General features: G+C 37.4%; 1 protein-coding gene across 4 annotated transcripts in view; it reads left to right on the top strand.

Moving 5' to 3' along the window:
- The window catches only part of LOC117292510 (COP9 signalosome complex subunit 1-like), a 36,746-nt gene that overhangs the window by 6,819 nt on the left and 11,734 nt on the right, over nt 1–18,193 (top strand). For 2 of the 4 annotated variants that reach the window (XM_033774580.1, XM_033774578.1), the window contains exons 5-13: nt 118–253; nt 1,147–1,230; nt 1,708–1,845; nt 2,225–2,319; nt 2,888–3,074; nt 4,473–4,610; nt 6,511–6,597; nt 7,027–7,074; nt 10,163–10,187. In XM_033774580.1, coding sequence (XP_033630471.1) covers nt 118–253; nt 1,147–1,230; nt 1,708–1,845; nt 2,225–2,319; nt 2,888–3,074; nt 4,473–4,610; nt 6,511–6,597; nt 7,027–7,074; nt 10,163–10,187 — 938 coding nt within the window. The remainder of the gene's footprint in view (nt 1–117; nt 254–1,146; nt 1,231–1,707; nt 1,846–2,224; nt 2,320–2,887; nt 3,075–4,472; nt 4,611–6,510; nt 6,598–7,026; nt 7,075–10,162; nt 10,188–18,193) is intronic. The other 2 variants (XM_033774579.1, XM_033774581.1) reach the window with 1 other exon arrangement.

Raw genomic sequence — 18,193 nt, 5'->3', positions numbered from 1 at the left:
TTGGACACAAAATTATGCGAGTTATGAAGTTGGAGTTTACCAAATCAATATTGGATTATGAAATCATACGCCATTATTGTTATTATTTATTCCTTTTGGGTGGATTTTTTTCTGCAGGAGGGGACATGATGACCTTGGAGATCACTATCTAGACCAAGGTGACCTGAGCAGCGCCCTCAAGTGTTACTCGAGGGCCAGGGATTACTGTACGAGCGCTAAGCACGTTGTGAATATGTGTCTCAATGTGATCAAGGTATTTAAACAAATAAATAATTAACAAATAAAAAAAATTCACCGATGTGTGTTAGCACTGTATACTCAGTAATTTCCCGAGCTATGTGGAAGAAAAAAATCACAGCCATATCACTCGGTGCAATTTTCAATTCTTAAAGCCATTGGACCCTTTCGGTTCAGAAAAAATAATAAAAGTTCACAGATTTACAAATAACTTACAGGGTTTACAGAAGGCAATGGTGAAAGACTTCTCTTGAAATATTATTCCATGAAATGCTTTACTTTTTGAGAAAACAGCAAAACAATATAAATTCTCGTTAACGAGAATTACGGATTTGGTTTAAACACATGTCATGACACGGCGAAACGCGCGGAAACAAGGGTGGGTTTTTCCGTTGTTTTCTCCCGACACCGATTACCGATTGAGCCTAAATTTTCACAGGTTTGTTATTTGATATAGAAGTTGTGGTACACAAAGTGTGGGCCTTGGACAATACTGTTTACCGAAAGGGTCCAATGGCTTTAAGCAGGTTCTTACCAATTAGACCCGGTAGGTAGAGGTAGTTCGAATCCTATATTTTTAGCAGTGGGTACCGCAACGATTTCATGGATGGAGGTTTGCATTGGGATATAGAATATTTATTTGTTTTGCTGTTTTTTACCCTTGTAAAAAATGTAAAACAAAAATAATTGTCTTTATCCCGATGCAAACTTCCATTAAACTTAGATTTCATCACTTCATAAAAAAACAAAAGTCCAACCACGTTTATTTTGACACTGTGCCTGCAAAATGTATTTGTCACTTCGTAAAAACTAAAAATTTAAAATATATAGATCATTGGTTAACCCTTGCAAAAGACCGAAACAGTCAATTAATTTGTTTGTTTGTTGTTGTTTTTTGTGTATTTTTAGGTCAGTATTCACCTGCAGAATTGGTCCCATGTCCTGAGCTACGTAAACAAGGCAGAAGCAACTCCAGAAATATCAGAAAGTCATGTAAGTATGAGAGAATCTATTTCCAAATTTACTCAGTGTGTCTGCTGCCACCTGCAGTTTCAAAGTCGCCAGTCATTGACCCAGTTTGTCATTTTATAGAGCTACTTAAGCACAAAAAGGAGCTATAGCCGAAAACACAATATAATAATGCTTTACCAAAATGCAATTTCACATGTACGATTTTGAACCCATGTATACTTAGCAAAAGTTTGTGATGTTTGTGGGCGCAGAGATTAACCCATTTTTTTTCTGGTTCACGTAGCAAGCAGAAGCAACTTTGTTTACAAGTTTCCACAGACTTGCGAACTTCAGTGATTAAGTTCACTTATGAGGCATCCTTGGTCTCATTACCGGAAATATATAATAAAAACAATAAAATGCCAAGACCAGGGTTACAGAGGCCATGGCCTCTTTCACATAATTCCTTTCCTCCAAGAAATAAATCAATAAACCACTTTTATTTTGTTTCATCGACAGAGAGAGTCCAAAGACAATCTGACCATCGTCACTAAACTGAAGTGTGCTGCTGGTCTGGCTGAACTGGCTATGAAGAAATACAAGCCGGCCGCTAAATACTTCCTTCAAGCAATATTTGATCACTGTGAATTTTCAGACGTGAGTCTCTCAAATCATTGACAAAAATTTATCAGGTTTTGCCATGACTGTCTATGATTGTTTGTTGTTGATAGTGTTAAAAACTTAATAAATATATAAATGGGTTTGCTAAAGCAGAAATTACTGAAGGACCATCACTAACCTTGTGCATCTATGTCAATGTTGTTTTTTCTCTCCAAGCAACTTTCTTCACAATTTTCTTAAGAAAATGTTTGCTTCAAACACATTGGACTTTATTTAGCTGGTAAACCGCTGGCTCAGTTTGCATTGCTCAAAATACCTCCTGGTTCACTGGTAACTTTCTTGTGCCTTGCCATACGGGAATGAAACTGCAACCCTTGTATTTAATTTCTTGTTTCTGTATTTTCCCCCTGTTCAGTTGTTATCAGCCAACAACGTAGCCATGTATGGGGGACTGTGTGCTTTAGCTTCGTTCGATAGACAGGAACTTCAGAAAAATGTCATTTCCAGTAGGTCAGTATTAATGCATTAACGCTACTCTCACACTGTGGCGATATTCTTGTGAATATGAATATTTGAAATTCGTGATGAACTCGCCCCAAAAGTTTGGATTGGATAGTGAATATGTTCTCGGTCATCCCTCAACCTCTCCTTACCAATATCTTACACATAATACGCATGCTCTACCAACAGTACCAATGGCTTACCAATGCTTAAGAAAATTGATGGCGAATTAAAGCTTCACAACATTCACTGAAATTTAGGAAGCGCTTCGTATTGCTGCTCTTACAGAGTGGCGAATGTTCTTGCGAAGATGAATATTTGAATTCCGCACTGAATTTGTCCAAAATGGCAGTTGGATAGTGAATATTTTCATCTCGGTCTCACCCCTCGATTGTCCTCGGTCGGCCCTCTCCTTACAAATATATTACGAATGCTTACCAATGCTTGCCAATGCCTTTACGATTTTTGGCATCATCTATGAACCTTAAGCACTTGACGTTCCCTTCATCAGCCACCTGCTTCTTAAGAAAAACAAAAATTCTTCTTGTAACCAACCCCTCCTGTTTTATTCACACAGCTCATTCAAATTGTTTCTTGAGTTGGAACCCCAACTACGTGACATCATCTTCATGTTCTATGAATCCAAGTACGGGTCTTGTCTGAGACTCCTGGATGAATGTCGAGACAATCTCCTCCTAGACATGTACCTAGCTCCTCATGTCAACACGTTGTACTCCCAGATCAGGAACAGGGCCTTAATACAGGTAAGAGGAACGCATATTGTTGGTCAGGATTTTTCTAGAGTTCAGGATATATTTTATGAATCTCACTCCAGGCACTGGACATGCTTGGTAATTGTCAAAGACCAGTGATCTCACTTGGTGTATCCCAACATATGCATAGAATAACAAATCTGTGATTTTTTTTACTCAATTGGCCGTCTAAGTTGCAAGAGAATAATAAAAGGGAAAAAAACCTTGTTGCACAAATTTGTGTGCTTTCAGATGCCTATTAAAAGGCTTTGGGCATGAAGTCTTTTATTATAAGTTACCTCTTTCTACGATACTTCAGAGGGAGCTGTTTCTCAGCTTATGTTTCTTAACAGCTCTGCATTGCTTGTTACCTAGTAAGTTTTTATGTTACAAGTTATTTTGAGTAAGTATCAATAGTGTCCAGTGCCTTAATACAGGAATAGGAACACGGCTATTGTTGGTCAGGATTTTGCTAGACTTCAGGATATTTTATGGATTTTGCTTTGGGATCAACATTTTTTGAAAGACTACGTGAATCTAACATAGCCGACTGTTTACTGTAATTCTAAATATCTCCCTGATTGTTTAACAAAATCTCCCTGATTGCAAGATTCAGATGTTGGCAGCACTGACATTGCCAACAACGGAAGCATTTTGAGCCAAGTCTGTCAATGAATCTTATACTTTAGCAGCAGCTTGCAACAACAGAACGAATTCAAATTGCTGCTAGTTTCAGGGCAAGCTTAGTAGTCTGTTCGACAGAGGACATAAGCGAGTTGACCAATTGCAAACGACGGAAGTACCTTGAGCCAAGTCTATCCTAGCTGTGGCTTGCCACAACGTGATAGTATTCAAACTGCCTTTAACTTCAGGGCAAGCTCAGTGGCCTATTGGTAAAACATCTGCTCCAGCTGCTCTAGCTTGGCAAAGGTCAGGGTTTGAATACTACCCTTCAATATTATGTCTGTGGATTTTAAGTTTTCAAAGAATTCATGAAAGTACTGAGTATGCTTAACACACATTAGTGTATAGGTAAACAAAAGTAATATTATAATGTGTTTATAGTTATGTAGAGTATTTTAAAATATTTTTATTGTACGTTTTGTTTACTCTTGTTAATGTTAATCTTTATTCATTTGTACCTTCTGAGTATTTCAGTCCCTTTGTGTCAGCCGATATGTCCTATTTAAATTTTATTCTTTAGCACTTTCTTTTCAGTATTTCAGTCCCTACGTGTCCGCCGATATGTCCTATTTAAATTTTCTTCTTTGGTACTTCTCAGTATTTCAGTCCCTTTGTGTCAGCCGATATGTCCTATTTAAATTTTATTCTTTAGCACTTTTCAGTATTTCAGTCCCTACGTGTCCGCCGATATGTCCTATTTAAATTTTCTTCTTTGGTACTTCTCAGTATTTCAGTCCCTACGTGTCGGCCGATATGTCCAAGATGGCAACCTCGTTTAACACCACCATCCCTGAGCTAGAGGATGAGTTGATGCAACTCATTCTGGATGGGCAGATCAATGCCAGGATTGACTCGCATAATAAGGTCAGTACAGTGGGTCAGAAAGGTCATATCAGAGTCAAATCTTGAGGGTCAAATACGTCAAATCAAAGTAAGTTTTGGGGTCATGTACATCATCATTCTAGAGAGTGGGTTTGATATGTCAGATCAATGCCAGGTTTGAATCGATAGGGTCAGTATTGTGGGTCAAATTTATTTGTCAAACCAAAGTTAGTTTGGAATGACAAATCAGTTGTGTTTAGTTCAGAGAGTCATATGGATTACTAGTCAGATCTATGCTAGGACTGACTAACATGGTCGTATCAGAGTCAGTTTTGAGGGTGAAATAAGAGCAAGGTCAAGTGTGCACCATGGTTAACTAAAGGTTGACTATTTGACTCCGATTCCAGGCTGGTCGACCATTGGTTGGAACCAGCCTCATGGCCATAGTTTCTTCACTGGTCCAGATAGCCTGTTCCAAGCTAACATGTGTAAAGTAGAGGGGACCAATTGACACCATGAAAATTCCGAAGGCAATGGAGTGTTGAATACAGTGGTACCAGTTGTTGACTAGGCTTCCAAACAGTCATTTGAATGAGTGCGTCACTACGCATGTAAGTTGCTGGTCAGTAGTCGGCTTAATGTGCGCACTAGAACTTGCTCTTGGCTATGGTAAATCTGAAGGGTCAGTTTGATTGGTCAGATCAATGTAAGGATTGACTCAGAATAGTCCACGGTTGAGTCACACATGATTATGTTCCAATTCACCAGGTCTTGTAACTGTTTACTTTTTCTCGCTTTTCGTTTGTGTCACATATTCATTCTGTATAAACTGCTGTTCTATCATTTTTAATGCTGAATGTAAAAGCTTGTTTACTAAACGAGCTATTGTTTTGCTTAATACTTTTTCAATAACTATTATTGTTGTTCCTAAAATGTTATTAATTCACTTATTTACTGAATGGACCAGGGCTCGATTCCACAAAAAGCTATGATTGTCACTATTTCATTATTACGAGTCGTGTGCTAGCCATGCTCTCTGTGTAAAAAGAAATTTATTTTTTTCTTTTTTTCCCTTTTTTTTCTTCTTTTGCGATTTATATTGTTTGAACTTTCAATCTTTTACCATTCTCTCCATATATACTATGCTATTTCTTTTCAGGGGTTTGGTTATTTTTTGTTTGGTCTCTTTTTGATTTTTACCTCATTTACTTTTGAGTCGTTTACTGCAACTAGACTTTTGTTGATTCCAATTTAAATGTGTGTATTGGTTAGCCGGAATCTTGCTGTTTTGACGGTAACTGGTTTCTGTTTATTCTATCTTGTTTTAGAGTTACCTATTAACTCTTATATATTTGCCTTTATTTAGCTTAAAACTGCAGTATGGTATGTGTACGATGGTGTAATCTGCTGTGCGTGTATAGTTTCAATTGTTTTGTGCATGTTTTAGTATCATGCACCCTGCTTTTGTGATGTTATTTATACAATACATAAATATATTATATTTATGCAACGTTTTGTTTAATCTTGTCAGATTTATCTTTTTGGTATACACTCAGTTTTTTATTATTATTCAAGTGTAGCTTTTCTAATTGTGTTACTATTTACTTGTTACCATTGTATAAAGGACCCTCAGGATAGCAGTTTCTAATAAGGCTTAATATATAAATTAATTACAATCAAACAGAGACAGATTATCTAGTTGTGATATGTATGGACAAATACACACACAAAAAACAAACAAATTTGTTAATGGATGTTAAATTTGCATCAGGGATAAAGAATATTAATTTTGGTTTAACCCATTTACACCGATGTGTGTTATAACTGAATACTCTGGAAAGTACTTAGTATACAATGCAACACACTTCGGTGTATATGGGTAAAACCAAAATGAATTAACAAATTATTATTTTTATTTATTTTGGGTGTTTTTTGGTTTTAGATTCTGTATGCCAGAGACGTTGATCAGAGGAGTTCCACTTTTGAGAAGTCACTGGCCATGGGTAGGGCATTCCAGAGGAGGACAAAGGTATGTCATAAATAGGAGCATTGGGGTTGAGAAGGGGCAAGGAGATTTCTTTGATTAGTGGTAATCTTTTCTGTACATCATGTCTAAAAATAGGTTTGGTATAACAGTCTATTACACTGAGTTCAAGCTCTAGGTTCAATTTCACAGTTGCTGTTTAAGCAGAAAATGTTTGTCATTAACTGTCTGTTACACAAAATTAAGCACGATACCAGCCACATATACATGTAGATGGTGCATATGTGTCCTGGCTGATTGACTGGTAACCTTGTTTCGGTGAGCACATTCTTTTATGCTTATCTTTATTATGCGTTTTAGAATCTCTGTGCGAAATTTCATGAAGGTAGTTGTTCTTAAGCAGATAAGAAATATTGTTTAACAAGGCAGTGTGCTCGTCCTTTTCATTTAATCATCTTTTTTGTTCTTTCACAGGCGCTGATTCTTAGATCTGCAATGCTGAAGAATAACATACAAGTCAAGGTAGGCACCAATTACTCTTGATTACATGCTTCAATCTTAAACACAGACTCCCTAAAAAATTCTTTTACTTAGGTCCTGATGAGGCTTGGATTCCTAACATTATTATTAGTGTTCCATTTAAAGGCAGTGGACACTATTGGTAATTACTCAAAATATATATTAGCATAAAACCTTACTTGGTAACAAGTAATGGGGAGCTGTTGGTAGTGTAAACCACTGTGAGAAACGGCTCCCTCAGATATAAATTAGTTTTCGCGAAAAAAGTAATTTTTCTCGAATTTGATTTCGAGACCTCAGATTTAGAACTTGAGGGTTCGAAATCAAGCATCTGAAAGCATCCCTATTCGTGTAACAAGGGTGTTTTTCATTCATTATTATCTTGCAACTTCGATGACTGATTGAGCCCCAATTTTCACAGGTGTGTTATTTTATGCATATTATGTTGGGATACAGCAAGTGAGAAGACTGGTCTTTGATTACCAATATTGTCCAGTGTCTTTATTAAAGAAAATGTTAATAATTGTCAAATGTAAATTTATTAAACTGTCCCCATCTTGTTTTTCTTTCATTGGGTTTAATGCAACTAAAATGAGCCTGGAAGGGACACCTTTTTGTTTTGATATCAAGTTTTAAATCATAACTTGATATTTGAAATTTAAAAAGTTGCAACTCTGTCCCCTGGCTGCAGCTTCCCAAAATGTATCGTAAACTTTGGTTTGATCCCTGGCTACACTATAGTTACAAGTTGAATGACTTGCACCCCTAAACAAAGATATTGACTGATAGGCAGACCCCTTATGTAGAGCTAGATAGCTCAGTTGGTAGAGCGCTGGCACGTTAATCCGGATGCCGTTGGTTGAAATCCTGCGCTAGTAAATTTTTCTTTGTTCAACCCTGAATCTGTTTTATATTTTTGAGAAGTAATGTTTTTGAAGAAAGAAGAATGAATAAGATGGATGCAGCCAGAAAATAAAATTCTTTAAAAATATTTGACTTTGGTTCTTTCAAAAGGTCATCCATTTTAGGTTGCCTTTTGAGATAACCTAACCCTGGGGGTGTAAAAATTGTGTTTTTAGTTTGTGCAATTCAATTGAATTGAGTTGGGTTGAATGAATAATGACTGAGGGAAAACTATTATTTAAAGGCAGTGGACACTATTGGTAACTACTCAAAATAATTATTGGCATAAAACCTTTCTTGGTGACGAATAATGGGGAGAGGTTAATGTTATAAAACATTGTGAGAAACGGCTCCCTCTGAAGTGCCATAGTTTGCGAGAAAGAAGTAATTTTCCACGAATTTGATTTTGAGACCTCCGATTTGGAACTTGAGGTCTCGAAATCAACCATATAAACGCACACAACTTCGTGTGACAAGGGTTATTTTTTCTTTCATTATTATCTCGCAACTTATTTTATGCACATGTTGAGATACACCAACTGTGAAGGCTAGTCTTTGACAATTACCAATAGTGTCCACTGCCTTTAAGTTTTGGTTTATTCATGCTTTGGCTTGGCTTGTGAAGGGCGCCCTCACATGCCATACTCCTCAAGGATTTTAATCATTGCACAAACATTCTCAGTCTAGATTTGTTATGATCTTTCTTAATACTTCTTTCCTCCACCCAATATGTTTAACTTAGAAAACATTGGCAAAGGGCAGTTATTATTTTTTCAGTTTGCTTGAATGTGGAAAGGAATTAACTTTTAATATTTGCTGATAGCTGCTGTATCAGGGAATCTGTTAAAGGGTCTATGTACTTTTTGTAGGACAAAAAACACAATGTCAACTGAATTACACTAAACTTGCACAGTTTGAAGATAATGGTAGTAGAAAGCTTCACTGAAAATATTACTTGCTTAGGTGCTGTAGTTTTTGAGAAATGAGTAAAACAATGTCATGAAAATAATTTTCGTCTCAGTGATCATGAGACGAAAATTATTTTAGCATGTAAAAATGTATTTTAATGACATTGTTTTACTCATTTCTCAAAAACTAAAGCACCTTAGCAGCTAATATTTTAAGGTTTGCTTTCTACTATCATTATCTTCAAATGGTGTAAGTTTAATGTAAATCTGTGGACATTGTGTTGTGTGTTACACAAAGTACCCAAATCCTTTAACACATTTGTTTGAAAGGCTGTTAACTATAACATTGCTGTCCAAACTTTAAAACTCTATTCTCAAAAAACTGACTCCGATACATGATTAGGTATTGATTTTAAATCAATTTAGTGATACAAATTGTAATGTAATTAGGTTGTTATGTGTTTTTTTGGAGAAAGAAATAATGCCCCCAAATATATTTTGACTTTTCTCAAAGGATGGAACAACTCAATGTTATTTAAATTTCCTGCAAGTTAGATTTCTGGATTTTTTGTTTTTGTTTTTTTAATATAAATAAAAGCCCTTTCCCCTATAATGGTCTGCCCGTTTATCCTTGAATCAAGTTGACCACCAAATTTAAATCATTCGACTGCATGGGATGCGTATAGTGGCACAACTGTGCCGCAAACTAACTGTGTACTTTGTAGATGCATTCTGCACATGATTTCATTTATCATAGGCTGGCCTAGTTTATCCATCATTCAAAACCACGGTAGATGATATTAAATGTTCACACAGTAGGAGGATTGACTGTACTGTATAGCTACATTCACCACACGATACCATTATGCAGGCTGGTAAAGTTACTATGTCATTCAAAACAACATTAGATGCTATTGAATAGTCACTCAGACAGTAGAAGGGTTTACTGTGTACTGTGTAGACTGTAGATGCATTTACCGCATGATATCATTATTCTAGACTGGCATCTATCCTTCAAAACCTCAGTAGATGATACTGAATGGTCAGACAATAGGAAGGTTGATTGTGTATTGTGTAGATAAATTCACCACATGATATCATACTATAGTATTGTAGGTTGGCATACTTTATCCTTAAACCCACAGTGTATATTGAGTAGTCCAACAGTAGGAGGGTTATACCATAACCAACCCCTACTCAAGCAAAGCACAGTTGTTACAATTATTTCACTGAACCTTTTGTGTGTTTCCACCCACTTCCCGTCTCCTGACCTAATATAGTTTGCTAATGTGAGTGTGAACGGAGGTGAGCACATATCCATTTTCACAACCCCGAACCCTTGTTGTCCATCTAGGGGTGTGGCCATGTGACCAAGCTACAGGGGGACATTAGTAACCCCACCCAAAAGCACATGTTAATTAGTCTTTGATTAAAGTCAAAACAGATATTTTGGCGAAGATATTTTTGGTAATTCGTTCAGTAGAAGAAAACAAAATTGCTCAGGAAGTTTGTTTGTAAAGTAAATTTATCTGCTAAGCAAAAGAGTTTCAGTGCACCAGTTATAAACATTAAACTTTATATTGCCGGTAACCTGTTTCTGCTAAGCCAAAAATTGTGCTTTACTTGAATTTTATGTGTCAGAGCTGTTTAAGCACAAACAGGAAGAAATGTTCTTACCAGAAAAGAGTTGTCGGTCGAAGCACTAGGAAAACGCCATCATATGTACTGTGTGCAGCTTGTTTCCTGCTTATTTTTGCTCAGTAGGAAACTGTCAATAAGCACATTTGGCTGCCTAAAGCAGTTCCATGCGTGGGATGAGATTGTTAGCAATATTGGTACCCTCCCTATCACTTTGGAATCAACATGGCCGCACTCATATAGATATTGGTGTAGTTATGGTATTGCATGAAGTTGTTTAAGTTCAAAAGTGTCATGTTGGAGAACACTACAACTGCTAAATAAGTGCTAATTGTTGTTAACTAAATTTTGACTATTTTGGGAAACACAGAAGTATCTAGCTTAGTATAATACTGCAGGATTGAAACTAGTAGTTTGCAGTTGAACCAGTAATATTCTGTGATGTAAAATGTGTAGAACGTCAGTTTGTTTTGAGTGGATGTCTTTGCCTGTGTGTTGATTTGTTACCCCTGTGACTTTCCTTCTGGTTGGAGTTCTTTGACAAAATTCTTCCTCTCCCCAAACATTTGTCTTAGTGACTTCTTGTAAAGAATGTATTCCTGTGTTAGTACAATGCTGTGGTTTGTTGTGGTTCAGTCAGTTATTCTATCTATCTTTGCTTAAAATGTGCCAGAGCTCTGATCCTGTTTTACAGCTACTTTAGCAAGACATTTTTTTAAGGGAAATTTATTTAAACTTGTTTAAAGAATGTTTTAATTTATCATTTAATTGTAATTTTGATATTTTTTACACACTTTTTGATATTTTTGAGCACTTATTTGCAATAATAGAACAAACATCAGGCTCCAACCTCAAGGTTTTCAAATGGTTATCCAGTAGAATGAGAATCAGTATTCAGTGATGCTCTAACACACTGGGAGTAAGACTGAGTATGGCGGTAGCATCATCAACTTAAAAAAATTAAGATTTTTTTTATAAATTAGAGTGTTGAGTCTTTGCAATACATTCATTCAAACGTACTGATGAAATTTCAAATTCCCCCTGCAATTTCTAAAGCCTCCCTTCCCAAGTAACTTCACAGCTTTCCTAACCACTTTTGAATAAAACAAAATTCCTAAGCACTACTTCCTTGACTTTTCTTTAAAGGAAGAACAGAGCAGAAGTCCTTTCTGAAGCACTTAACCACCAACCTAATTAAGAATCGTGTTCGGTTTCATAACTTGGCGTCACTGTACATTATGACAAAATGTTCAGCCATTCAGACTGTCAGAAAAATTTTCATGGCCAGACTTGATTGCCGTTTTATTAAGTTCTACTCCTCTGCCAAAGTAGCAATTATTACACCAACTAGACGCATCATGTCTTAGTTCTTGGAACAGAATCGCCCTGGGATTACTTTAAGACACTTCTGCTATCATGGGTAAGATTTTTCTGCAAGTTTGAAGTAACCATTCGGGTCCATTCAACTTAAAGGGTTCTGTGTGATATGTAATGTTGTATTGCTGTGTTAGTAGTGTGTGTTTACCACAAATTATATTGTATGCATAGTTTATCTATCATTCTAGACCTTATTGGGTATTATTGAATGTTCAGACAGTAGGAGGGTCGGCTGTGTACTGTGCATTCACTGCATTACATCATATTGCAAGCTGGCATAGTTTATCCATCATTCAAAACCACAGTGGATGATATTGAATGGTCAGATGGTAGGAGGGTTGACTGTGTACTGTGTATCGTTCGCCACATGATGTTACTTACTGGCTATCGTAGTTTATCTATTATTTAAAACCACAGAGAGTGATATTGAGTGGTCAGGCAGTAGGAGGTTTTAGGAAAAATTTATGCTCTTGATTTTCCATAGTTATAAAAAAACAAGTTTAAAAAAAATTGTATTTTCTACAAACATAAACAAAATCAAACTCAGAATATTTAGACCCCCGAAAACCCAAAAGCTCAATAAAAAATTAAAATCAATATGTATGAAAGATTTTTTAATGTTTATAATTTGAGAACCATTTTTTTTATACTAAACTTCCAAGCATCGTCAAACTTTTTTATAAACACATCTAAATTTATATATTTTTTTAATTGTGTTGTTGGGGAGTGGACACTGTAACAGTTACACAAACACATCTTCAAGTGGTTGATAAATGTATGCAATATTCTAGAAACGTGATACAGAGAACTGCTTCGGGCAAAAGGGTAAAGTATCCAAGCCATATAGACTTATCCTCCCACTTACCTGTGGCGGAAAAAGGGCCCCAGGTCTAAATCAAAAAATTTATCATCCCCATTTGCTACAAATTCCTCATCACCGATTGGTCAGTGCACAAGGTCCGCTTGAGGAATTTTATGTAGAGTGCTGGTTTGTACTTCAACAGGGTGTGTGTAAATTGCCAGGGATGTGATTTCTCCGTTTTTAACTGGAAATCAGATGATTCAGTGTGTTTTGGGTTTTTTTAAACCCTCGCCCCGAAAAAAAATGGGGGAAAAAATTGTTGTTGTTGTTTTAAGCTTGTTTTAATTGTTTTCATTAAATATAAGATCAAATTCATGTGGAAATTAAGATAAAACCATAATTGAACAACCCAGATTGCAGAGTAGAGCTTTCAAAACCCAAGATAAATGTATGTAAGCAAAAGGCTTCTCACTAGGAAGCTTTCACGCTCAGCCTATCACATCCCTGAACTGCTAAGAAACCACTGTCGTGATATCCTTGTGTGTTTTTGGTCATGGTGAGGTGGATTACCCGACGATAATTGATCTATCACGGTGAGGTTGCTTCAAAGGGAACTGCGCGGTTAAATTGTCTTTACTTTTTGTGTGCTGTGTGCGATTAAATACGGCAAATTGCTGCCCGGCTATCATGAAGCTTTTAGTAGCTATGTCAATGGTTGTGTAACCTGGAATGAAAGAGATGTGATGGCTGGGGGAGGGAGTAAAGCCTAAGATAAGGTACAATTTTTGTTCAAAGATTAACATAAAACTTTACTTATAGTTGGGCAGATAGTGGAAATGTTTTGGGGGATTATGCTTTTGATGATCAACATCGAATTTGGCATGCGGTCAGAGTATGTCATGAGAAAGTGTTAGGCTGTAGGGTTGTCACGGATTTGTCCTTCAAAAAAAATATAGGAAGTATAGACCTATCTTTTTTAGCCCACAGACACAAGTGCTGCACGCTGAGCCGCCACTGCTGGGATGCTGGCAGTGCAATATTTTACACATAAAGATATGGGAAAACAATTTACCCAAGCCCCAATGATTACCTCCCGAATTCCCTATCTATACCCCAACCCCAATCCCCTACCTCCCAACTCCCCTAGCCCCTAATCCCAAATTCCCTACTCTTACCCAAACCCTGATCCACTACCTCCCAAATTCCTTACCCTCGCCCAATCACCAACCCCTACCTCAACCCAAATCCCACTCATCCCAAATCCCCTACCTTCATCCCAACTCCCATAACCAACCCCCAAATCCCATACCCTCAACCCCATCAACGATCCCCCTACCTCCCAAATCCCGTAACCTCACCCCAATCCCTCACCTCCCAAATCCCCCATCCTCATTACCAACCCCAACCCCCCAAAATCCACTACCCTTACCCCATCCCGGATCACCTACCCACCCTTCACTCCCCCTTCCCCATTTTCTGTCGCCTCCTTCCTACCTCCCAATTCTCCCACCATCATCCTCATATTCCAAATCCCCTACCCTCATCTCATGCCCCAATCCTTACCCTCACCCCCAAACCCTTCCTTAAAAATCCCCTACCCTCACAACAACCACCATCACCTACCCACCCTACACTCCCCTTCCCCCTCCACAATGCTACCTCCTCCTTCCTACCTCTCCATTCTCAACCTACTCCCTCATATCCCATTCCTCTACAACCCCCCCCCTTAATTTGCCACACTCTTTATTGATCTACAAACCTGACACTGCAACTGTACTGCAACCCCTCCGGGCTCCAATTGTGGGGGAAAACTCCAAAAGCCCTCTGGGCTTGTAGTTTAAATCTGAACAATAGAATCAAAATGGAAAAAAAGAACTAACTACACAGCTTAAGATGTAAACTGTTTTTGAACAAATAATCTTTTTTTGTTTCAAAAAGTAAAGAGAAAATCTTTATCATTTATCTTAAGAACAATTGTAAACCAATTTCTAAAAGAATTGAAAGATGTTTATCAGAATGAAAATCCACATTTGAACATTACAACAATTGAAAAATGCAAGACTGTCCAACTCATTTGTTAACTGGCCCGGGGCTAAAAATCAATGGCCTCAGACCTGCGGTCCAGTGTTAAATTTCAAGCCCTACCTGGAAATACTGAAACACATGTAGCTTCTCAATTCCTCTGTACTGAAATATTCAGAAATTAATTACAAATAGGAAAAGTTTTTTTTTTTCGTGTCAAAACATCAGGGGCTAAAAATGTCTATTTTAATCCATCCCTACCAGGAACATGTTAAGATTGCATCTGTCTGAATCTGATGAAGATTTGAAGATACAAAAAGCCTTGAATACTCATACCAAGAAAAGAATAGAAGAAGAACAAAAATAAAAGAAAAATAGTCTCAATTTATAGTCGTAGATAGGATCAGATTCCCTGGGGAATGGGAAGTGTTTGTTTATTCTAAAATGGCTTTCTCTGTATGTTTAAAGCACATCATTTTTTATTTTGAAAATGGCAATGGCTCTAAGAGAGTTCCAAAAATCATTAGCTGCATCCAATATCATGCCTGTGCTCATGTAAGCTTACAATTGTGTTCTCACAAAAATTTAATGCAGTTTTTCTGCCCAACTGCGAGAAAGAGAAATGTCAATGCAAAAGTTCCATTCTAACCTGTGAAATACATTTGCACTGGATTTTTTACTTGCTGGTAAGCAGAGCCATACAATTGATTAATATTACTGTTTAAGGACAGCATGTTTGCTTAGCACAGACAATTTTGTTTAGCAAAACTAGATTACCTGCCAAAGTACTGTGTAATAACATTTATACATTACCAGTGACTGGTTCCCAGCAAATATTTTCTAAGGAGTTGTTTTCCAGCTTAGCAGGTTAATGAAAATGAGCATTGGGCCCAATTTCTTAGAACTGCACAAGCTGAAATGGTTGCTTAACAGTTTACTGCTAAGCAAAACTAAGCAAGAAACCAGTTATAGGTGGGACCTGTGATGTGTTATTTATGGCTGGCAGCCTTATACTTTCTGCTAAGTAAAATTGTTTCATGCAAATTTAAGTGTGAAGCGCAAAAATATACACCTTTTAAGTTTTAACGCTGAACTATCGCGAGGGAACCCTGTAGAATTGCTGCCCGTCATCCTGGGTGAAATTTGACCCATTTTTTCCTGCTCCTCAAGCAGTGATGTTTTTGCGGAGTTGAGTGGTGAGGGAATTTAGACTAAATGCCAGGCCATAGGTCGAGTGCCGTCTGGGGCTCTAAAGTGCTTTGCCAAGTTACGTACTTTTTTTTCATCGACAAGTTTTAGGGCAAAGATATGTAGAGTAAATCAGACATTTTCGGAAATTGTTATGTTTTATGCATACATAAATGTTTCGTTTCATTTTTTCTGGTAGATTATTTTTTGTTGTCATTAAGGGTATGTTAACTTCTTACAGTTGATTGATGCAGTTTGAGTTAGAAAATGTAAGCCTGTTGCGTCTGTCGGTAGAGTTCCTTGACCCTCCTTCTCCTATTCAATTTACCGGTAGAGAAAATAGAACTATATGTTGCAAACTGCTTACAGCCAAATAGACTCATGGTATCTAGTTAATGAGCTCACGTTTTGACCATAGAAGAGTCTTTCTTGAGGTCTTAACTCGAGAAAGACTCTTCTGGGGTCAAACCTCAGGCCCAGGCCTGATAACTTCACGGAGGCAACGGAGGCCTCTGTGTCCCTTGGTCATTGCCTTGGTGCCCTTGAAATGCTCCAGTACAAATTTGCAATTTCATCATAGGGTGCCCTATACCAAGAAGAAAATGCCTTGGTGCCTTTGCCCTTTCAAAAACGAAGCATACAGCCCTGCAGGCCATTAACTGTTTGTTTAACTTATTACTAGTCGATTAACTAGACACGTTCTACATGATCTAGTGAAAAATCTACCCCGCATGCTTGATTAAAATTGCAAATTGAAATAAGGTTGGCTCACACAAACTTGCTCATATCTTTCCTGAAGTACCTAACGAGACAATTTTAAAGAAATCTACACTTTTGGTTCAGATTGAAATATTTCCCTGGAGGATTCCAAGGGATTCCAACTCTAAAAAAAAAAGGCCACACACACTACAGGAGCACTTTCTTGGGTCGCTTGTCATGATTATCTCTGGATTAGCATAGTAGACAAGAAAATGCCCACGCTAAGTGAGTTATTAAGTCGGGATTGTAGTGAAATGTTATTGACGAATATCCCCGAAGCGTTAGATCTAGTGACATAATTATTACCATGGAAACTGGGAGCTATTGGATTTCTTTTTTGTCAATACTGACGTAGGGTAATGATTCATTTTCGATGAAAACAGGGGACTTATATAAAATAGATGTTAAACTTGCATCGTTGGATAAATAAATTTTGTTTTTTTACCCATACACCGATGTGTGTAAGCACTGTATACTCAGTACTTTCCTGAGTCCTGTGAACAAATATCACAGGCACCTAACAGGTTAACACACACACACACTTATCCCATCGAACCCATGTCCACCACTTGTAATATATTTATCGACACGTCGCGCCGGGTGTTTTCATCTTGGCTTTTTAACTGCATCATCACTTTATAGAAAAAATGGTTCTAGTATGAGCGCCATAATCAGTAAGCTTTCAGACTGAAAATAAACAGAAAATAGAATTAGCTGTTGCAAACAACTTACCAACCAAATGGACCGATGGGATCAATGCAAAAATAAACGGTGATGTTTTTTATTCTAACCAATCCTGTGTAATACCTTTTAAATGAAAACAATCATTCAGACATAAAAGGAAACAGACAAATGACGTGTTGTTAAAAAAAAACATAGTGGCAGCTTCCATGTTGGTACAGATTAAATTCTAATCAACCCACAAACACACACACACACGTATCCCCGCGAACCAAACGTCCACCACTTGTAATATACTTATCGACACGTCGCGCCGTGGTGTTTTCATCTCGGCTTTTTAACTGCATCATCACATTTTAAGCGGCAAGACAAACAAGCAAGTCAATACTACTACCGTGATGTCAATATATATTAACGGACACGACCAGCATCCACTCTGATGTGAAGATGGGTCTGAGGACCGCGTCGGTGTTGAGTGACGGGTGAATCAATACTGGTACCCCGTCTACTATCCCCGGTTTACCAAAGCCCAGGCCGGACAAGATGAGACGACTGTTTTCTCACGAGCTTCGGAACTGTTTTGTCGAGATATATTCGTTTCCTCAGGAGATGGGATTATGTTGTATGTTCTGATGAGACCAGAGTACAAGTCGTCGGTTCAGTTCTCAAGAATGATTGATCCATTTTCGGGGGAAAAAATTAAATAATGGATTTTCGTTTTTTAATTTATTGACACAGCTGATCTTAAAAGGTTGTAGTAAGGTTTTATGATGTAGTATTATTTACCCCAAAAAAGAGCTAATGGTCTGACGTTTGGACCCAAGCAGAGTCTTTCTCAAAGGCT

This window comes from Asterias rubens, chromosome 7 (genome assembly GCF_902459465.1).
Source record: "Asterias rubens chromosome 7, eAstRub1.3, whole genome shotgun sequence".
Taxonomy (NCBI): domain Eukaryota; kingdom Metazoa; phylum Echinodermata; class Asteroidea; order Forcipulatida; family Asteriidae; genus Asterias; species Asterias rubens.
Note: the sequence above shows the minus strand (reverse complement) of the source record. Positions and strands in the feature narration are given on the sequence as shown.